Source organism: Lupinus angustifolius, chromosome LG18 (assembly GCF_001865875.1).
Source record: "Lupinus angustifolius cultivar Tanjil chromosome LG18, LupAngTanjil_v1.0, whole genome shotgun sequence".
In the NCBI taxonomy this organism is placed as follows: domain Eukaryota; kingdom Viridiplantae; phylum Streptophyta; class Magnoliopsida; order Fabales; family Fabaceae; genus Lupinus; species Lupinus angustifolius.
In genome coordinates this window covers 11,140,797-11,164,264 of record NC_032026.1, presented here as the reverse complement: position 1 = coordinate 11,164,264, position 23,468 = coordinate 11,140,797, and the positions used below count along the sequence as shown (strand labels likewise).

Below are 23,468 nucleotides of genomic sequence, written 5' to 3'. Positions count from 1 at the left end.
TGCAGAAAGATTTTGTCATGGTAGTGTGACAATTCAAGCAATCATAATGGGCAGAAAATTGAAAATAGTAACGTCAGATTGTAACTACTCAATTTAGAAAACAATTAGACTCTTGTTACATTGGCAATGCTTCTAACTTAAAGCCGTGGTGGCAAAATATATGGAACAACAAACTTTTGGAAAACCATAAATGGAAAGACTCAAGAATTTTGAGCTACAGAAAATTGCCTCAAAACACATGTAAAACTAAATTCATTTGTCCAACATCAACAATTAGTTTGTTTTTTTTAAACAATTTAGTTGACTAACTTATAAGCTTTTTCATTGGAAAAAAACTTGCTTCTTGTTCTTGAGGTTCCAAACTGAAATAAAGTTGTTTCATTTGGCTAAAATGTCTTTGGTTAATATGAAGACCATATAGCATAAGCAATAATGAAACAAGCCTCCAACAAATTCATCTTCCTGAGTTGAATTGCTGGGTTTTATCATTTTCCATAGAAAAAACATTATCTTAAGTGAAGATGTGCTGTTGCAGGCTCCAATTGCACAATGCAAAGGCAAATAGAAGCACATAATATAAGTTCTCAATTAAAAGTGACTGTCTTTACATCCTTATAATCTAAAGTCCAAGGAAGATCAATAAAATTATTTGAAAAGACAAAACCCTGAGACCAAAGAGATATTCTCACTTGTATAGCTGCTTGAATCTTCTGCAGGCCTCCAAGACATTTTCCCTGTGACCAAAGGCACTAACCCTGACAAAACCTTCACCACCAGGTCCGAAACCACTACCGGGAGTTATGACCACATGAGTCTTCTCAAGAATCTCACTGAATACATCCCATGAGCTTCGACCCGGGAAATAGACCCACACGTATGGTGCATTTTCCCCTCCATAGACTTTGAAACCAAGTGACTCAAATGTTTCCACTATTATGTCAGTATTTTCCTTGTAGAATCCAATAACATCTCGCATAGCCTGCATTCAAATTCAGAAAGTTTATTATATACCATGAATAGACTTGTTCTTGCTTTAAATGATTAAAGAAAACCACCTCAGAGCCTACAAATTCCCCACCTTATTACTAAAGGCTGGGAGTAGAGGATGGTGTAATACAAGAATGCATGTACGTTTAATGATACCAAAATAATATAAACATCAAAACGATGTTGTCCATAGATCAAATTTTTTTGTGGATTGGATTTCACTTGACTGTCTATGGCTCCATGGTGTGTGTCATATATTGTGTTGGTGGACCTTTTCCTTGGGAGTGGGGGTAGGAGAGGGAAGGGTTACAGGGATCTTTCTTGAAAAAGTTTGGACTACTTTCTCTTTCAGAAACTTGAGTAATAAAACAATATAACTGACCTTAAGACCTTCTGGCGAAAGGCAAGCCAGACCACCGGCCTGGGAAATATTCGAGGCGCCATTGAAGCAAGTAGACACAATACGGTTGAAGTCTTTGGCAACAGGAAATCCATCAGAAAACAGCAACTGCTTTGGAACCACAGTCCAACCCAATCGAACTCCAGTGAAGCCAGCATACTTGCTAAATGACGCAGTCTCGAGGGCAACCTGCAATAGGCCGTAAGCAGTCATGCACATTGATATGCAACAGAAACCCATGGTATTCAATGAGCATCAAAATCATTTTCCTAACTGTATTACAATATTTGGGCCAATTTTTACAAAATACTTCAACAATGAACCCCTTGTTAGGATTTCTGCATGATTTCATCATCCCATTCTATTACAAAAAATATACAAATAGTGGAGTAATGGAGATTAATCATAAATAAAAGTACAAACCACTGACACTAAGCAAATACACATTTACTATTAACAAAATGTTCAGTGGCTGGAAAATAGCACCATAAAAAATAATATGAAAAAACAAGTCATTCTAAACTAGTTCTATAACAAAGGAGGAAGCCTATATACTAGAAGTAAAAAACAGTTTGCCATGACAATATTGGATGGAAATGAACAATCAAATATTACCTGATCTACCATAGTGCAAGTGAAAAGATTCATTGGCTAGATCAAAAGCTAAAATAACTCATGCCATGCAAGTAGGAAGAAACTTTCAGTTAAGTGAACAACTATTGCGAACCAAATCCATAAGTCCTTGACTTGTTGCAAAATAATCGAACACCAAAATGACATTCACACAATAAGCTAATTTTAAATTCTAGCACTAGCCAAATGCACTCAAGTAGTTTCAAAACAAGAAATCAGACAAGAATTCACCATATGCATCCTATCATCAAGTTAAAGTATATTTATAAATGCTAAGACTCACAGGTGTGGTAAAGCGTGAATATAACAAACAGATTTTAAACATCAAGCCATAAATTAAAGACTGACCTCTTTGGCTCCGGGAATTTCGAAGATGGAGCGCGGATTGTCACCAGAAATGTACATTGCATATGCTGAATCATAGACAATTATAGACCCATTGTCCTTGGCAAACTGAACCAGTTGGGTCAGTTGATCCCTCGTTGCAGCAGCACCAGTAGGATTGTTTGGTGAACAGAAAAAAATTATATCTGGTCGAGAAATAGAAGACAAATCAGGGAAGAAACCATTTTCAGGTTTACACCTCATGTACTCGATGTTTGCAAACTTCTCAACATCCTTTTGATAGAAGCCAGTCTGGCCCATAATCACACTTGAGTCTACATAGGCCTGCATATAAATAAATAAAAGTAACATTACTTACAGAGAACAACTATGGGAGTCAAAAAGGCCAGTAACTTGAGCGGTGGTGCTTCCCATATCGCAACTTTCTTTATATTATTTAATTTATATATTGAATTCATTTTCAAATGAATATATACTCATGCATAATTACAAATAGTAACATGTGAATGCCCACAAAAAACAGTCATCCAATAATGTTTGAACACATTTTTGTATACTAACAAATGACCCCATTGAAGAAAACATGAATTCACTCCACCTTTGTTTGTTGGAAGTTGCAGATATGGAGTGACAATCAAATATTCCACCAGAACAAAGTTAGACGCAAGCCAAAAACATTCTTGTGTATGTTAAAGAACACTATTTTTCAACTCTTTCTTAGATATCAAACATACAACGACATCCACATCCAGTATATCAAGATGGATATTCATTTCATATATGTAATATTTTCTGCAATTGTGTTAAAAACCTTCACCAATCGAAGTTGAAACATTAAATGAAGTTCTCTGTGTGTTTATATATTTAATATAGCGCTTTTTTCAAGTAATGAGCACTCCTATATATTCATGGGTCTTTGCTAGTCTAATGAGATTCCCGGATCGAGTTCTTACTCAAATACTGAAAAAAACATCTCTTGAAAGATTAGAATGAAAAACATTCTTTCAAGCCCTTTAGTTTTATATAAACAAAATATAGAAACTGATTGATCATACTACTCTAAGACAAACAGAATTCAATCAGTGAGCATATCACGCAGTAAATCAACAAGATAAAATAATTGAAACAGAACCAAAGTCACATTTTTGCAATATTGAATCACAAACGAACGCTTAAGCAACTGATGAGAAGCTTGTATTAAACAACAGTGTAGATATGAATTACCGGATATGATGGGTCTTGCACAGCCATTTTTACATTTGATCCAAAGACAATCTGCCACAAATTGAAAATTGAAGAAATGAAAAGTTAAATTAAGGAGAGACATTAGACTGAAGAAAATCTCCAGTTAACATGCAACCCCCACCTGTACCCCACAAAGCAGAATAATCAAAATTCAATAACAGTAAGTGGCTCAGGCACCAGGCATAGAGCATAACATTCAGAAGTGGAGATATAAGTTGGGCTTAATATATTAAAATAAATAAAAATTACCTGAAGGCGAGATATATCGCATTTTGCTCCATCTGATACAAATATATCATCATCGTCTATGCCAAGATCCTTGTAAAATGTTGAAGCAATTGCGCTTCTTAAAGGCTGCATAGATTAGAGATGTTTCTCAATCTTCAAGTATCATAAACTTCATGAAAAGAAAACAACCAAGAAAAATTAAAGTTTGACATATACTTAGGGTAACTATATATTTCAACGGTCAGACCCTTTGCATCTTTATCTACCAGAGTAATCACAACTATAACATCAACATCCATGGCAGAGAATGTACTTTGGTACCTCTCATTAGTCTTACAAAGACAATGTTCTCTGGTTATCTCAAAGCTTTTGAAGATAATATTTAAATTAAAAACATAATATATAAAGAAAACTACATGCATTGATAATTTCATCTTTCTCTGGATCAGAACTTAGGTTGCACACAGAAGCTGAGTTGGGCACTTAGAAATTTTGCCTAACCAATTTATTGCAAGTGAGAATTCACCTTTCAGTAAAGTTTTAGGAAAGAAAAGGTGTGTTGTGTGCAAAAGACAATTGTGTGTAGTAGTGGAGGCAGCTAAAAGGGGAAATATCAAATTTTATTCCTTGAAATGTTTCAAGGATCAAGAAAGAACAGGTAACCACATGCTCTCAATTTAAAAATAAAACCTCTTATTTTTAACTTTGCATCATGATTAATTATTTTACAGTTGATGACATGCCAGACAGTAATGTTGTGCAGGAAAAAATAGAGGTGCATCTACTAACTATCAGCTTGGAGAGAAAACTTTATAACTGGGCTTGTGTTTTATATTTGATGGAGAGCGACAGATTATTAAAGGATACAAGAATGAAAATTAGAAAATCAGGCAAAACCCGTTAAAGATGTCAATGTGGCACATACCTTTTCACCTTGCTCAGCTCCATAACCACTGTATCCTTCCAAGGTTGACAGTGCATACGATCTCTGATTAAGGGGAACAACAATTTCAAATGCTCAGTAAAAAACAGGTGTGGCGCTACTATTATTTAATTGAAATGACAAACTATAGTTATAATTAACACCTTTTTAATAATAAAAATACCTACAAAATATATATTTATGTCAATAGAAGTTAAACTTAAACAGATGGAACTATAAACAATGACCGAAATATACTGATGACAAAAGTTCTACCTTTGCCATTGCAGAAGTTATGACTTCAGGAATGGGTTCTGTAGTATCACCAATACCAAGGCTTATTATTTTTGCATCAGGAAACTTCAGCAAGTGTGCATTCTTCCTTCTAGCGATCTATTTTTTGTAATAAAAATGCAGAATAAGAAGGATCAGTAAAAATAAAGGAAGCTGCATCATGTAAAGAAACAACTTAAAAAAAGGTTGGAGGGTGCGAGAGAGAGACAACACACACTCATGACATTGTGTGTATAAACTAAACAGAAGAGTGAATAAATAAAATGCCACATATTTCCCCAAATATCTCCTCCTTTATCTTTCTTGGGGTAGATAAGATACCCAGATTTGATAGCAAAATACTTTGTTACAACATCTCATCTCTTTCTTGGATGCTTTGAAAACAATAAACCGGACTATTTTCATTTAATAATCATATGGTTAGTTGTTGACCAAAGGCATCTTTCGTGAAGTAGAAAAACATGACTGTCTTATAGTCAAGATTAAAAGAGAATATTGATCACTAAAAAATGAATAGGTTAAAAAAGTTCAAAAGTTTATCTTAATTTACTTAATAAATTATTCTTTCACCCCCAAAAAATGCACAATAATTCATCTTGAATTATGAGTATGAGGCACACACTTAATACAATAAAACCCCATTTACTTCAACATATGAATGGATAGCCGAGACATGTACACAAAAACATAAAGACATTGATGTAAAAGAGTCTTCTCTAACATAGAATTCCATTGGAACAAAACATGTTTAGTGAAAGTAAACAATAATAATAAAAGAAATGCCATGTAAACTGATTAACTATGCACTGCAGTGATCATAAGACAAATAAAAGAGAGGCTGTTTTATTAGTAGTTATACGAAGAAAATGCAGCATTAAATACCTCTGGAAAGAGATAGCCAGCTTGGAGTTTAGAAATATTTTCATTGCGAGATACCTTTGTCTTGTGAGCTTCAAAAAGAAACGGCAAAATGTTATCATATTTGACAAAACGGAGCAAGTTGCATGCTCTTTTTCAAGACTATACCACCACAGCTATTATTCTAACATCCATTCCACTAGATTCCATAAGTTTAGAACATGTCAGCCTATTCTCAAGAGGCGTCAATTAAATACTTAAGTCATGTATTTTTGCAGCTTAGGTTAAAAATGTACATTCAATATCAATTGTCAATCTCTCTGGTATGGCTAAATTTCACAATATAAGTTAAAAAAGCATTCAAAACGGATCCTTTAACAGAGAAACACACAGATTAGCACTCTAAGGCATTAATAGGTTGATACACATACCAACTATGGTGTTTGTTTAAGCTTTTTTCTCCTAAAAAAAGTCATTTCAATTAAAATGATTACACTTACATGTTTGATTGGTTATTCTTTGACTAAAAATGAGAAGCCACCAAAAGCGCTTTTATGAAAAACTATACTTTCTAGCTTATATATAAAAAACTCAATCTCCATTAAAAAAGAATTTACTAAAAATACTTTTGTTATAATTATAGTGAAACATGTAAAAGCTATACCATAAAAGAGTAACTTCTTAGAGTAAATTCAAAACATTTTCTCTAATCTAATAAAACCGAGAGGCCCTAAAAGAAGAATCACAATTATAAAGAAGAAGTTTAAAAGGTACCAGTCTCAGCTTCTTGAGGTACCGCAACACATTTGCAAATTCCAACGCTTTTCACAGGCAATGAAACATGGCTCCTACAACACCACCCAAAAGAGGGTTTTTAAAAAATCAAAACTTGAAAGGGTAAGCAAAAGAAATACGTAATTTTGAATCAAGAGCAATCATGGGTAGGATCCCAATTTTGTAGCAGAGAAGAGAATTGAAATGAAGTACCTAGAATTGAAGGTAGAAGGAGCAAAGAAAGCAGAGGATGAGGAAGAGATTGAAATGGCAGTGAGGTTTTGGGTGACAGACATTTTATGAGATCAAGGGGTGAAGAGAGAGTAGAAATTGGAGAGTGAATATGCGTTATGCGGCTTTTGGCAAAGTAGTATTTGTATGAGTGATGCTAAACCTTTTTATATAGTGTTCTAGTTTTGTGGTGCGAAGGAAAGAAAAGACAAACAACAACAACCACACGTGTTTTTTTGTTTTGTTGAGTTTTTATGTCAACAACCACCCACTCTGATATATTGGAATCTTTCCTCTAATAAGTTTGGTTTGGAGGAGTGGGGTGACTATCATACCTTGAGTTACGTTCAAATTACATAAATTATTCCTCACTTTTTTATATCTATATAATTCTTAATTTTTATATTTTTATTATACTAACCACCTATGTATGAGAAATAATATAATTTTTTAAATAAAAAATGTGATAAATGTAATTAAGTTAAACAAAACATGATATATTATGGAGAAAAGTCCAAATAATATACAAATCAATGTATCTTTATTATTTTTGGTTACAAAATGCATCAACAATTCTAAAGATATATTGTTTAAATCGGTCTTATATTATATCGTAACGAACCAAAAATAATAAAGAAGTATCAACTCATATATTATTTGGACTTGTCTCTACAATATATCATATTTTATTTAATAATTGTGTTTATCACATTTTTTATTTAAAAAAATTACACTTAATTTTCATGCAAGGGGTAGTTAGTGTAATGAATGTATAAAAATTAGGGAGTTTGTGTAGGTGTAGAAAAGTGAAGGATTGTTTGTGTAATTTCACTAAAACTCATGAGTGTCAGTCTAATTTACTTGTTTTAATTAAGAGTATAATATGCGTAAAAATTTATATATAATCAGTATATTATTTATTATTTATCTATGGAGTATAATATTGATGTACTGGCAGTGTAAAGAATTATACACTATCAGTGCATCATGAAGGATAGATAATACAATGACAATGTAAAAAAAATTTATCAGTGTATACATCTTTTTCTCTTATTTATATTACTTTTTTGAACCGTTAATGATAATTAAAAATGAATGATAGATGATGCAATAATAGTGTAAAAATCTTCTACACTTATTAGTGTATATACTTTTTTTCTTTAATTAAATCACTAGTTTGAAGGAAAAAATATTGGATTAAAATTTCTCCTATCTTATTTTTATGTTGCCCAAGAAGTGAGAGGTTATAGAAATGAGAAAATATTTAAAAGGAAATTATTTTAAAAATTAATGATTTGCTTAAGATTATCATTGATGTCCTTTAAAGTAAATACATATTATATTGCTTCAAGTGAAAAAAACATATATCATTTAAGCATGATATCTCATATTTGATCAATAAGTTTATGTATGAGTGAAAATATATTAATGAGGAGAGCTATTATACGTCATGAAATAATCATTTATGTTCTCTTTGGTTGAGGGAAGAAAATAGAATGGGAGAAGATAAGATGAAAGAGTAAGAGAATACATAAAGTGATGAGAAAGAGAGTAGATTTTGATAGTTGTTTGGTATAAGAGAAAGAGAAGAGAAAGAAAAGTGATATTTGTTGTATAGATTATATTATCCTTGCCATATTAACTTTAACACTAAATTATAATTTAAAAATAATTTTATTGCTAAAATTAATAAATACACATTTTTAAAATTATTTTGAAATTTAATGAAAACAATAGCTACACATTAAATACTAATTTTTTAGAAACATATGCAAAATTAAGGGTGTGTTTGGTTTCAAGAAATGTTGTGTTTCTATTTCTTATTTTTTTAAAACAGTTTTCATTTCTTCAAAACATGTTTGTTATTATCATTTTTAAAATCATTCATTGTAAACTTCATAAACTAGGACACTTGCCATTATAACTAGTTCAAATCTAAATTTTAATAACTAAACACCAATGATTTCGTCGAATGTCTCCATATCTGACATTTGTATTTTTTTTCAACAGATTTTATGCCAATAATATATTAATCGCTTTTAATAGTTGGACTTGGCCATTAGCTACCACAAAGACATGTAGAAGGTCATAATGAGCATCATGTAGTTGCAAGTGCTCTTCAACAAAAATTAAAAGCTAAAGTAAATTAGTAATATGCAAATGCTATATTATTTAATTAAGGTTGCACTAAATTCAAGAGACGTTAATTTTTATACAAAAAACATATATTATCATACTCATCGTCAACCTATTTCAACAATATCATAAGAGAGGCGGAAAAAATTATTATATTGAGAGATAAATAAATAATTCTAGTATGAAGATTTATAGTGGTATAGAAATACTTATTGATTGATTTTAGTGTTTTATTGATAAGCAAGAGAGTAACATCATTTGATGTTTAAGATTTTGTACATACTTTAAGAAATTATTAAATGAAATAAAAATCCGATACAATTTGACTAAAATAATCATATTTAATGCACTTTGAAAATGTATTAAAAAATGAAGAAAAATATAATGAAAAAAGAAGTAATATATAAGGGTATAATATGAAAGTAAAATATAAATGTGTATTGAGTTCTTAAAACATAAAAAAAATTGGAATAATATGAAAAAGTTAAAACATCAAAAGATATAGAACAAATGAAGTAAAAAATCTTAAAAAAATTCAATGAAATGTCATTGCTTCATTCTTGAAAATGACATTTTTTTCATTTTCAAAATTTCAGGAAATGAATGTCATATTTTCTAAAATATGAAATGAAAACAACAAGACAAACATGTTTTTACACTCATTTTCTGATTTGATTAAAAATGAAAACAGAAAATGGCCAAAGCAAACACACTATAAGTGTTTTTTCATTTTTATGTGTTATTATAATTTTTTAAAAATGAGGATAAAATTATCATTTACTAGATTCAAACTTGCCCTTCTCATTTTCTCTCTTAATGTGAGGAGAAGAAAATTATGGTGGGACCCACCATAATTTCCTCACTCTCTTCCCTTCTCTTGTACTCAAAATTAGTGAGAAAATACTCTCAAAGAAAATACATTCATTTATAAAGGAAAATACTCTCAAGGGAAATACATCCTTTTGGGCATTTAATATGTTGACTTTGGGTTATATGAAAGGTACCAAATCTCATTAAGGACATATATATGGCTAATTGGCCATGTCTTATCGTTTGATGTCTCTGCTTGTATATAATCTTTCTATTTTCAAATTATCATTTAATATATATATATATTGACTTGACTCTCATAAAAGAGAAAAATATGTATATGCTGATAGTTATAAAAGTTTTATATATTATCAGTCTATCATTTATCATTAATTTTCAATCACTATTAATTCTTCGGATAAAATAATGCAAATTAATATTGAATAATATATTGTCTATATAAATTTTTACACTAACATTGCCTCTAAGTTACCCTCTTTCCTAAAACTTGCTTAATTTCATTATTGAAGATGATAGTAGCTGGTTGGGGTCATGCTTTGCCATTTGATTTAACCCCAAACTCCCTCTTTGTCCTGTTCTTCTTCTGCTTGTGAATGGAAGGTACTAACGGCCCCATGTTAAAAAGAGTAATGTAACCAACTCTACATACTTCATAGAGCTGATACAAAGGAGTGACTCTTGATTGAAATAGTTTATAAGAAGTAAAGATTCATGGGTCTAATGCACTAATGCCTTTTGGTTTAAGACGTGGTGTCTTATTTGTGACTCTTCACTCTTTTCATACCCATGTAACAATGGAATTCCTCGGTGGTTGGAGGCTCCCCGGTAGCAGTCTGGTCCAATAAGTGGTATCAGAGCTGATGGTTCGGCTGAGACATGGTAGACTTAAGGGGAGCGGACCGAAAAGTATGTGATACTCACACTTGAGGGGGAGATTGTTGGGTTTATTCAAGTGTGAAGTCTCATATTGAATATACAAGGAAGAGCGAAAGACTTTATAAGTATGAAATACCCATGAAATTAATGCCTTAAAGGTTTTGGTTTCAAACGTGGTGTCTCACTTGCGACTCTTCACATACTATGTAACAATGAAATTAACAGTTGCCAATCCATTTTATTGTGGTCTTTAGTGTTGCTAATTTTTCCCTCTAGAAAGAGAATGTGTCTCTCAGTTTAAAGTCTTCCAAGTAGTTTGGCACTAAAAAAAGGTGTGGATTGTAAATGGGCTTCAATGTTATTTTTGGTGGGTCATCCACCCAAGTGCCACCAATTAAACTTACACATGTGATAAAAATCAAAAGTTTTGAACAATTAAAAACTGACCCGGTTAGAAAAAGACAAGAACTATATATTGAACTCTTAGAGATGAAAGACTTAGTTAAATTTAAATTTTAATATGTTCCAATCCATCATTTGCCTGCAAAGATAACAATAACACTAGTAATGTCTAAAAAAAAAAGAGAACATTAATAACGAAGAGCATTAATGAAATGGAAAGGAATCCATCTCAATCTCCACTTAAGTCACCATTCCCCCTCATGGATTAGGTGAAGATGCTGAAATTGAATACAATACCTCTTCTTTTTTTATAAGGAAAAATTATATTAATAAGAGTATAAGCGGTGTCCACCCAATACAAAAAGAATATAAAATATTGAACTTCCAAAACATAATTGTTATATTATATTTCATTTCATTCCTTCAGGTACTTTAGACCAATACCAATCACTAGGAGTTATTATTTCAAACCGGATATGTCATGTTAACCTTTTCCAAGCTTAGACTAATAACATTAACATAAAATGTTTTTTTGTTATAAATATTACATATGATCATATCATAATTTTTTTAACTTTAAAACAAAATTATAAGACACATATTTCTAATAGTATGTGATCATTTTTTCAATGAAATATCAATATGGTATAGTATGTGATTATGACTAATAGGAATCTTTCCCTCTATAGGTACACATCATTCTTTGTAAACACATTTTACCAATCCAAATAAATATTTTTAATTGTAGACAAATTTTGGGACTCATTCATGTATGGTTCCAAGTTACATAGACACGGTAATTTTTACCTTGTAACCTTAACCCATAGTAGAGGTTCCAAATCATGCTTCATAGTCATTGATATCATGGAATAGGTGTATCATGCACTTAAACAAAACCATAGAATTACACCACATGTAATCCATACAAGTAGTTATTAAGTGATATTATCTTTTGAAATCCATTAATGTGCATTTCATAAACAAATATTAACTAATTTCTCATCCCTACATTTCATAAAAGATAATGGCTTTGCAAGTTCCAATCACATATCAGTCCCTGCTCAAAATCTCTCCTATAAGTATGTCAATAAAGCCTCTGCTTAATGGAAAGGTCACTGTCATGAGTCTTCAAAATGATAATCTGTCTCATCAAAGATTTCCTCCTATACAGAAAAACTTATGTCAGTAAAATTTTATATAAGTTTTTAATAATGTTTTACATTTGAATTTTCAAGTTCCTCAAGGGGAAAAATGCTAATTTGTTTTTTGAAAATAGTGAACCAAGAGGAGTTAAAGGTTGTTTTCTATAAAATTTCATGAGTAAATGAGACCACATGTACCTGTAAAAGCTCTTCAATGACATCTTCCATAGTAATTAATCCAACAGCTTCTTCTTCTTCAGGGAGGTTTGGAAGCGGATTGCCGTCTATCTCCAAAATATCCGAGTACATATTTTCCGACCATCTTTTGCTCCGAGAACCACCCTTAAATGACTTGTTTGTATTTGGAAAGTTTTTCCACCTTTGGATCGGCAATTTGGGTTTCATAACTTTCTCTTGGTGAGGCTTTTCACCATCAATATCCACCTTCACATCTCTCACTGACTCTATTTCAGAATCACAAGACATAAGGAGCATTTATTATGAAGGAGATTTCAGTTTCTAAGAGAATCTAATAGAAATTTATGCAAGAGAAGAAAAAAGTTAATTGTTTATTGCATACCATCGGCATTATTTTGAGAAGATTGCTGCTTTGTCTTCTCACTCCGGCGTACAACAACAGCCATGTGGCTATGGCCCTTCTGGAACTCATTCAAAATGTCATAAAGTGCTATACTTTCTGGAACCCTGTCAATATGTATAGTTTTTAAACATGAATTTATGGTGATACAAGCACAAATGGAACCAATGCGCCTTCCCCGACAAAACCTACAAAACATGTCCTAGATACCTTGGAATCCTGCGTATAGTTACACTCTTCACTGGTGTTTCGTCTTCTGGATGAATTGTTAATAAATTCTTTACCTAGAATTAAGCAGCATGTATTCAGAAAATCATGGTAATGTACATGATACAATAACAAGAGTGAGAAGACATAAGATATATAGAGCGAGCAAGCATTGGAAAAATATGTACATCAAAATTAACCAGCTACAAACATTATGGCTAATAATTGACCACTTAATTACATTACAAAGTAATGTTATAAATATCATAGGACCTTTTTATGGGTGCTATTATGATAATGAATGACATAAATATCATACGACCTTAGGACTACAATTTTGAAGCAATTAATTAAGTGTCGAGCTTGTTTCTCAGTTAAGTTTAATCTTAGAAACATATTTTCTTGTTCATCTCTAGTTCTCTATGGAAAGCTGAAATACCCAAGCAGAACATAATTTTTTGGAAACTTTTTCCAGTACTGGCCAAAAACCTAGGGAAAACATACTAATTGAATTAAGACATTCATTGTCAAATGTCACTGTTCAAAGTAGCAAATTAGCTTACAAATCATGTTCTAGTGTCTTCTGCACTCAGTACCTCGAACCTGTACTTTGGTTATCAAAATCTTGGTATCTCAACGCACTTGAGATGAAACTGTATGTTGTTTCTATGGAAGCTTTTCATTTAATTAAAAATGAATGCTCAATGTTAAAGATATCAAGGACACACTTTACCAGCACGAGTCCGATAATGTTTGTAGGCTGCTCATAATAGACTGGGATTCTGCTATGTCCATTCTCCAATATTTCAGTCATCAGTTCCCTGTTAAGCAATAGTCGGTTATTTTAATGACTAAAATTTGTATAAAACACAAAAATTAGCTCTAATTAATAAAATTTATAGAGCACCTTACCTATCAAGCTTTGAGTTAATATCAACGGAAAACGTTTCAGATATAGGAGTCATGACATCACTGGCTGTCTTTGCACTAAGCTCAAGTGCCCCAGCAATGATCGTTGTTTCGTCATGTGTCAGTTCCCCGCCTTTTCCAGCCTAGTACAATCAATCACAAATAACAACAACAAATACATCGAAGCATGAATATACAAGCAAAGGGTTCCAAATAAACAGATGTGAAGTAGATAAGATAGCACAAGTGACAAATCAGAAGAATTACATTGAAAAGAAAAAAGGCAGCGAAGTAAAGCATACTGATGAGATGACAAAATGAGCACATAATACAGGCTTTAAAAACATTATAAAATATAGAAGGCTGCTTTTTTCAATAAGAAACATCATAGTGCTCTGATACAGACCTCATTGCCATGGAAATTCACAAGTGTTTTTAACTCGGCTCTGCGGAAAAGAGCTTCTTGGCGATGGCCCAGAAAATAGTCCAACAGCTGGAAAACCACATAAAAGCACAACAAGCCAAGAAGGAAATGAAAATCCGGACAAAACGAATTAAATTTGCCCCATGCTTACAAAAAAAGGTATCGATAAAGTTCTGTTCAACATATGTTACCTTGCTAATTGGGAAAGCAATGGGAGAACATATCCATACAAGTACGCGGACAAAGGGAGCCACAGTTGCACCAATTGCTAAACCATACCGAGTACAAACTGATTGGGGTATAATCTTCACAGAAGTAAACATAAGTCAGAGCACTTTTATATGCCATGCTAAGTAATAGAATGCTAATATATTCCTAATAAATATTGGACAAAGACTTGCAGCAATCCAACAAGTCAAGACCAATACTCAGAACTCAGAAGGACTATATTAATTTTAAAGGTATTTTTCAAAAAACAATATTGGAGACAAACACTGGAAACATATTTACAATCTTTAACTACTTATCATGATCGAAATTAGTTACTTGTGAATAACGGATTTCTAACTTCCCTTATCACATTGTGTCAAAAGGAACATACTACGCTTGAAGAACAAGGTGGAGGATGAGAAATGCCTATAATCTTTGATATGCAAGTGTATTCTTAAAACGTGTAAGGACATAATTTTCAAACCTCGCCAAACAGAAGAATTAATGTCACCGAAATCAAGATAGCACCCCATGCAGTAATAAGACTGTCAAGAAAAATAGGAAGCGCCTGAAAAAAGGAACAGCCATTTTAGATATCAAATCCATGTAACATATATACAGGCATCAGCAAACGATTCCAACTGTACCTCCATGGCTGCAGCATTGCAAATTAGCAGGGTGCAAAGCAACAAGTGTTGATTTTTGACAACAGGCAATATTTTCTCTGTAACGACAAAAACCAAAGTTTGAAGAAGTAGAGTCGTAGAGAATCAATTATTGCATAGTTTCCAAACCAAAACAAATAATTAATCGCGTCCTTAATATTCAGCTAGAGTACTTAGAGGCTGACCGGAACTAGAGCAGAGGAAGCTTAACAGTTGAAGGTTTTATCAACCTAATCAGCACAGTGTACCTTTTATTATTCAAAAGTTCCCCCTAGGCCAATTTTCCTTCAGTCTCCAATACATCCACAATGTATTTTAGAAGAAATTCATGAATAAAATCACCAACTGCACTAAATCTTTTTCCTTTGCAATTTATTATTTGCTCAAATTGTATTAGGAATGTGACAAAACAAACCATTCTATAGAGCTACGAGTACAACCCATGAACCATTACACATACTTGTATAATTGGTCATTGCAAGAGCTTATTGAGAGCTCATTTGGGCCAATAAGAACAAGTTCTGAAAATAAACTATAACCATCTATATGCTTCACAAGTCATTTCGATAAATTTACCAGAGAAGCTTATATAACCTTATTGAAATGTGCCCCTTATTAGCTTATTCCAAAATAGCTTATCAAATAAGTACTTAATTAAACTGTTTACCCAAACACAGCCAAAAAAAATATATTACCCTTTCCAGTATTATCACTGCTATATTTTTTTGCAGCTTTTGTTGTTACTAGAACTATGCGCAATGGTTCAGCAACCACCCTAATTAATTGTTTGGTAATCAATGGGATCAAGGATATTTCAAGTTGCAGCCCAAAATAAGAGTTTTTAGTGTAAAATTCCGGAAAAATAATAACTTTTTATGATTAATGAGCAAAACATAACTGTGAAGTTAAGGTAAGAAGTTAAATAAAATAAGACCTTAAAATAGTTGAGATTCTGTAAGAGTTAATTAGTTAACCTAAGAGTTTAATTGATTAATTAAATTTTACAGAATCTCAATTATTCTAACGCAAGAGAAAAATATGCACCAACAGACAGAGTTTTTTGCGGTATCTGTATAATACATTATTCATTTTCAATTATGATTAACTCTTAAATAAAAGTAATACAAACGAATGATGAATGCGTATTACCGGCGTGCTTACGATCCTGAGGAGAACCAGACTTAGCGAGAACTTCAAGATCAACTAGACTCATAGACATAAGCCCCAAAGTGAGACCCGACATCATACCAGCGAACAAAACCAGTAGCACTATTATTGCGATGTTTACAAAGAACTGTGTTTGACAGCACGTATACTCCACCGACATTCTTATCACTATCTTTTCTTTAACTGTGTTGGTTCACTTTATAAAATATAATAGTCAAATCATGCATGCATAACTACCATAGATCCAGCACCTTCATTCTTAAAGAAGTAGTAGCAGAAGAAGAAGCATATTGGGAAGGGAATCAGAAGAGTAAGAAATTGAATAGAATTGAATATATAAGATAAGAATAAAAGTTGGAGATTTGTTGTTGGATTTATCCAGTTTTGTTTTTCCTATTACATTGGTGGTGTGTTTGAGAAGCGGCAATTGCCCGGAGGGAGTGAATACACGCTACTCTTTGATTCCGGATTATACGTGACATCAAATATCCAAAAATATGTGTTACTGATTTTTGTATTATTAAAACTGAAGCACTCCCACACTTTAGTTTGTGTCATTCCATGTAACATAAGTTTTGATTAGTTAGTTAGAAAAATATGTAACAATTAAATTTTAACTTAAATATATTCTTTCTGACCAATCATATGTCCATGTTACATTGAGTGACACAAACCGTGGAAGACATATGTTTATCCAATTAAAACATAAAATCTGTCTTTATGAATTATGAATTATGAAGCTATTTACACCAGTATGCCCATAGTTAAAAACATACTTTAGGACTATTAAAAATTTATTTATTAAAAACTACTTACCCACGTATATAATAGAGAAATCAAGATTATAGATTTAAATTTGTTTGATTTAATTTTGAAAAAAAAAGTGATTTAGCAATTTTTATGTATCTAAATTAAGAGAATGATACAACAACATTTCTCAACTTGAAGATATAGATTTATTAATTACTCCTTTAACCATTTTAAGTGAATGACATAGCGATACTCATGTATGTGTAACAACCGAGCTTAAAGATATGTTCTTCCATTGTGTTTATTGTTTTTGATTAACTCACATATGCATGATAGCTTGTGTGTCTTGAGAGTGGCTTAGTCTTTAAGGTTTTCAATAGTTATAATTTTGAGCATTTTAGTGCTTGGTAAACCTTGTTTTTGTAATCTGTTTTTGTATATTGGATTAGTCTCTTGGTGTCTTACCACCATAGAGATAGATTGATTCTTCACCAAGACTAGGAGGTCTTGAATTGAGAACGAGAATCTTGGCTGGGGCTGGTTCGTGAGAAAGGTTTTCTCAGGCGATAGAGAGAGTCAATCCAAGGATTAGAGGTTCTAGGAATTCAAGAAAAAAGCATCTTAAGTCTTGTAAATTGAATTGGTGTATGTGATTAAACTTGTATTCAATATAGGAAGAAGAAAATCTCCCAAGATCAGAAGGGGAGGCTTGGATGTAGTATGCAGTGGACCGTAAACGAACTAGGATAAAAATCTATCTGTGCAAGTTGTTCTCTCTTAATCTCCTTTATAATTCTTACCGTTTTAATGCGAGTTTGAAGCTGATATTTTTCATGCTTATACCTTGCTATATACTTGTTAATATTGTATATAGATATATGTTGTATCTCTGCTTATCTGTTGATAAATAACTATGCAACTTGCTGCTCTGATCATTCTGCTTCTATTGTGTGTTAATCTATTAGGCCCACTAATTAATCGATTAACTGTGGTGTTTCCATAACTGGGTTTTGGTGCAAGAAGCGGTGATTGATAACCGCTACACCTATTCAACCCCCCTTCTAGGTGTGTCTAGGCCACTGATAACTATCAAGTGGTATCATAGCTAGTACGACGTGCTAGCTCAACCATATTCGCGTGATTCTAAGGGAATTAAAATGGGTTCCACAACCCCTTTGGTGGTGATGGCGCATCCATTAACCGCCCTCCTGTATTCAGTGGCGAGGGGTACGCTTACTAGAAAGTCTGAATGAAGATTTTTGTTGAGGCCATTGATTCAGATATTTGGGAATCTGTGACCAGTGGACCATTCGTCCCACTTCACTTAGTGGACGACGAACCGAAAGAAAAGCCTAAAAGCTTATAGACCGATGAGGAGCGCAAGAAGGTTTAGTATAACCTTCGCACCAAAAATTTAATTACCTCGATCCTATCATATGACGAATTCTTTCGGGTATCTCAGTGTCAAAATGTCTAGGAAATGTGGGACACTTTACAAGTGACTCACGAGGGCACTAGCGAGGTCAAGCGCGCTAGGCTGAATGCGCTGACACATGAATACGAATTATTTCGTTTGTTACCAAGTGAGTCAATTAGCGATATGCAAAAGCGAATCACTCATATTATTAATCATCTTATTGCTCTAGATAAAAATTTTACCAGAGGAGAATTCACTAATAAATTTTTACGCTATCTTGACAGGAGATGACAACCTAAAGTGACGGCTATCATGGAGTCCAATGATCTAGATTCCATGCCTTTAGCAATGCTGTTTGGAAAGCTTCAAGAGCATGAGATGGAGCTTGGACGTCTGACCATGCATGAAGAGTCTGACTGTAAAAAGAAAGAAATATCTCTTAAAGCTACAACATCACAACCCACTGAAGAGATAGACAATGACGACTTTGACAATGATGAAGAAACGCTAAACCTTCTCGTTTGAAAGTTTGGGAAATTTTTAAAGAAGAAATGAGGTTTCAAGCGATTTCAAAAGAAAGAGGCGCAATAATCAACAATGAAAGGCAATAATAAAGAGCGCTTCACTTGCCATAAATGTGGTAAGTCGGGTCACATGAAATTCCAGTGTCCCACTTACTTGAAGAAAGTTGATTCAGAAAAGAGCACTCCCCGAGAATTCAAATCGAAGAAAGCTTACATTGTTTGGGATGTGCCGGAGGAATAAATGACATCAAACACCTCAGATGAAGAGGAGACTGCCAAGATGTGCCTAATGACCATAACAGATGACGCTTGCGGATCAGGTAGTACAAAGGATACTACTAATGAGGTATGTTCTGACACATCATCCTCTTCTGATGACTCTTTTCCATATGATGTTTTATATGATGCTTATGTCGAGATGCATGAAGAACTAAAGAAATTAGCAAAAATAGTACCGATAGAAAAAGGGTAGTTTTTCTAAATGATCAGAAAATAATACAACTACAAAAAGAATTAGATGAGCTGAAATTGGAAAATGAAACGTTAGATCTAATTTTTTCTTGTAATTCATACGACAGCTCTAACAATAAATTATGTCAAACAACTATCTGTGAGTCTTGCGAGGACTTGAAAAATGAGAATTTTAAACTAAATGAAAAACTCGCAAAACTTACAAATAGTCAACACCAATTAGATACCTTGCTAAGTAAAACGAGAAATGTTGGTGACCACCTTGGATTAGGGTATGTTCCCCCATCCCATAGAAATAGACCATATAGGAAACCTGTAACTCGTGCTAATAAAAAGTCTAATAATAAAAATAGAGTTCCTACATGTTTCTTGTTAGATATTTATGTAACGACAAGTGTACCGTATCGTGCAAGTAATAAAATCCGGTAAAGTACCAGGATATCGTCCTCAGGGAGCAGAGTTAATTTATACTAATTCCTACAAGAATCAATTGAGCGACTATATACAAGTTTTGATTGGTAAATTTGTATTGGTTTTTAGAACTAATAACTTGAGTAAACAATTTTAGGTAATAAAACAAAACGGTTGGGATCGAAACTCATCATTCTTTCCCTTTATACATCCTTGGATTCAATTCTCAATAAGTTGTGAAGTTACTGAATTCGCTGCACATTTTTTTATAAATCAATTACATCAGTCCCCTGATTGTAACATTCTTAGATAATCACTCAACTTCCAATTCCTCAGATAATTGAGTGATTAACTCGCATTAAACTCAAATGTAAAAGCAATTCCTAAACCATTGTCCATCCCTAGATCAATCATGTAGAAAGAAAGAAAATTCAGATTCAGTATCAAGTTTAACTTCCCAATTAAACTTGATCCTTTAATCATGAAGTTTGTAGCTAATTGAAATCATGCAATAAATATGGAACAAACTTTCCAGAATCAAATAACAATAATATAGAATTGAATCCAGGAGTACAAAAGTTAAGAAGATTACATTTCGATTCCCAACTACGAAGAACTAGCCACTCATCCTCGCTATTACAACACTTAAATCATGAACTAATACAAAAGAAAATATGTAATAGAATCGTTTCCACGATTTCTATCCTCTCTTCCCTTCTCTTTCGTCCAGATTTTTTTCTCCAAAATGAGTCAGCCCCCTTGGTAACTTCTGAAACTGCCCATGTACTGCCAACTTCCCTAGTCTCGCCCAAGCGAGAAAGTCTCGCTTAGGCGAAGGAATAAGGGATTTCCAGGCGTGAGCACCTTGCTTGGGCGAGGTGTCCCTCGCTTGAGCAAGCATCCATCGCCCGGGTAACGACCCAACAGAATCACCAATGATGCGTCGCCCAGTCCCTCGCTTGGGGAAGGGTATTAGATATTTTTGAGCATTTTTCTCCCATTTGTTGCTTGAGCGACCATGTCCTCGCTTGAGCGAGGTTTGGAGTGTTTACAACTTCACTCTTCTCCTTTTTCTCCTTTGTTTTCTTCATTTATCAACCTAAAACAACAAAAACCCATGAGTTCTAATGATTAGCAAGATTAACTAGGTTAGTAGGAATAATACACAGTTATGACATAAAAGCATACTTAGTGCCCCAAATTTCCTATACATTTCATTGTAATTGGGCACTTAACATTTCTATTATGGCATGCATGGCCACACCTCTTACTCCTGTTACATAAGGAAATATGGGATACCCAGTTGTGTTTACGCTTGGGTGAAAAAGGGAGATAACTCCCTGGTTACTAACAGAAAAGGACCCAGTATAATTTGGGTACCTGAAACTAGCAGGTGATCTATTTTGTAGGTATGTCTATGAACACATGGGCAACATTGGTATCTTGACAGCGGGTGTTCGAGACATATGACAAGAGACAAGTCAAAATTCCTAGACTTGTCATTGAAAGAAAAAGGTTTCGTCACATATGGAGATAACAACAAAGGAAGAATCCTAGGCACCGGAAAAATTGGTAACTCAACCCATGCTATAATCGAGAACATTCAATAAATAGAAGGTTTGGAACATAATCTATTGAGCATTAGCCAACTATGCGACAAAGGTAATCGTGTGTCATTTGATTCTGATTGTTGTATAATCTGTGATGTTTTATCTAATAATATAAAGTTTGTCGGTTATCGTGTTAATAACATTTATATGGTTGATCTGGAGGATGTCACTTGCTTATTTTCAAAAAAATTTATTTCAAAAGAAGATGACATCTGGCTTTGTCATAGACGAGTCGCTCACATTCATGTGAAGCATCTAGAAAAATTATCTAAAAATGATTTGGTTATCAGTATACCAAAACTCGATTTTAAAACTCAGGATTCTTGTGACATGTGTCAAAAATGTAAACAAGTAAAGAATTCTTTTAATAAAAAGAATGCGATATCCACTACTAGACCTTTGGAGCTTCTCCATATGGACTTGTTTGGACCGTCACAAATCATGAGTTTTGGTAGAAGTTTTTACGCTTTGCTAATTATTGATGATTTTTCTAGATTCACATGGACCTTGTTTTTGGCATCTAAGAGCGATGCATATAAATCTTTTAAAAGTCTAGCCAAACAAATTCAAAATCAGTCTAACCTTAAAATTGTTTGCATACGATTCGACCATGGTGGAGAATTTGAAAATCATAAATTTAATAAGTTTTGTAATAAGCATGGCATCATGCATTAGTTCTCAGCTCCCGTACTCCTCAACAAAATGGAGTTGTTGAGAGGAAAAATAGAGTTCTAGAGGAACTCGCTAGGACCATGCTAAATGAGAGCAATGTTCCCAAATAGTTTTGGGCTGATGCAGTACATACAGCTTGTTATGTAATGAATCGAATACTACTTAGACCAATTTTTTTGAAAACACCTTATGAGATTTTTAAAGGTCGATAATCGAATATTGCTCATCTTCATGCATTCGAGTGCAAATGTTTTATTTTAAACAATGGAAAAAGATCTTTAAGAAAATTTGACTCGAAAGCTAATGAAGGCATATTCTTAGGGTATTCATAGCATAGTAAGACTTTTCGTGTGTTTAATAAATATACCATGCAAGTAGAAGAATCTATTCATGTTCATTTTGACGAATCTTCTCCAAAAGAGAAGAGAAAGGTCTTTTCTGATGACATTTCAGGTGCACTAGAATAAGCTTATTCAAAGGACATGAACCAAATCCAACAAGAAGATGCTGAGCAAACAATAAAAGATGAACATCAGGATATGCCTATCGCGTGGAAAACCAAAAAGGATCATCCACTAGACAAGGTGTTAGGTGACATATCTACAGGGGTGGTAACACATAGTTCTTTACGTAATTTCTGTAATTTTGTTGCATTTGTGTCTCAAATAGAGCCAAAGACCATCGATGAAGCCATCGAGGATGTACACTGGGGTATAGCTATGCAAGAAGAGCTAAACCAGTTTGAGAATAATAATGTATGGGACTTGGTCCCTAAACCAAAAGAATATCCCGTGATTGGCACCAGATGGGTCTTTCTTAACAAGCTAGATGAATCTGGATTGATCATTAGAAATAAGGCTCGCTTAGTGGCCAAAGGCTACAACCAGGAGGAGGGCATCGATTATGATGAGACCTACGCTCTTGTAGCCAGACTTGAGGCCATTAGGATGCTCTTGTCCTTCACATCTATCATGAACTTCAAGCTCTTCCAAATGGATGTCAAGAGCGCATTTTTAAATGGCTATATTCAAGAGGAGGTGTACGTAGACCAACCACCAGGGTTTGAAAACTTCAAATACCCGAACCATGTATATAAACTCAAGAAGGCCCTTTATGGCCTGAAACAGAC

General features: G+C 33.3%; 2 protein-coding genes and 1 long non-coding RNA gene across 3 annotated transcripts; 1 reads left to right on the top strand and 2 right to left on the bottom strand.

Moving 5' to 3' along the window:
- Positions 402–7,112, bottom strand: LOC109332967 (LL-diaminopimelate aminotransferase, chloroplastic-like). The gene is made up of 11 exons (XM_019568156.1): positions 6,900–7,112; positions 6,687–6,760; positions 5,937–6,004; positions 5,037–5,153; positions 4,764–4,826; positions 3,860–3,964; positions 3,590–3,640; positions 2,369–2,689; positions 1,370–1,576; positions 645–979; positions 402–611 (listed from the first exon to the last, which is right to left on the bottom strand). The coding sequence occupies exons 1-10, from the start codon at positions 6,980–6,982 to the stop codon at positions 686–688; spliced, it is 1,383 nt and encodes a 460-aa protein (XP_019423701.1). The 5' UTR covers positions 6,983–7,112; the 3' UTR covers positions 402–611; positions 645–685.
- LOC109332160 (DUF21 domain-containing protein At2g14520-like) lies at positions 12,069–16,884 on the bottom strand. The gene is made up of 11 exons (XM_019567020.1): positions 16,467–16,884; positions 15,300–15,376; positions 15,137–15,220; positions 14,634–14,747; positions 14,425–14,511; positions 14,022–14,161; positions 13,843–13,930; positions 13,113–13,186; positions 12,885–13,009; positions 12,503–12,768; positions 12,069–12,325 (listed from the first exon to the last, which is right to left on the bottom strand). Exons 1-11 carry the CDS (start codon positions 16,642–16,644, stop codon positions 12,281–12,283), a joined length of 1,278 nt encoding a protein of 425 aa, XP_019422565.1. The 5' UTR covers positions 16,645–16,884; the 3' UTR covers positions 12,069–12,280.
- On the top strand, positions 13,131–13,832 carry LOC109332161. Its single transcript, XR_002105879.1, has 2 exons — positions 13,131–13,225; positions 13,272–13,832. It is a non-coding gene; the product is annotated as an uncharacterized LOC109332161 (long non-coding RNA).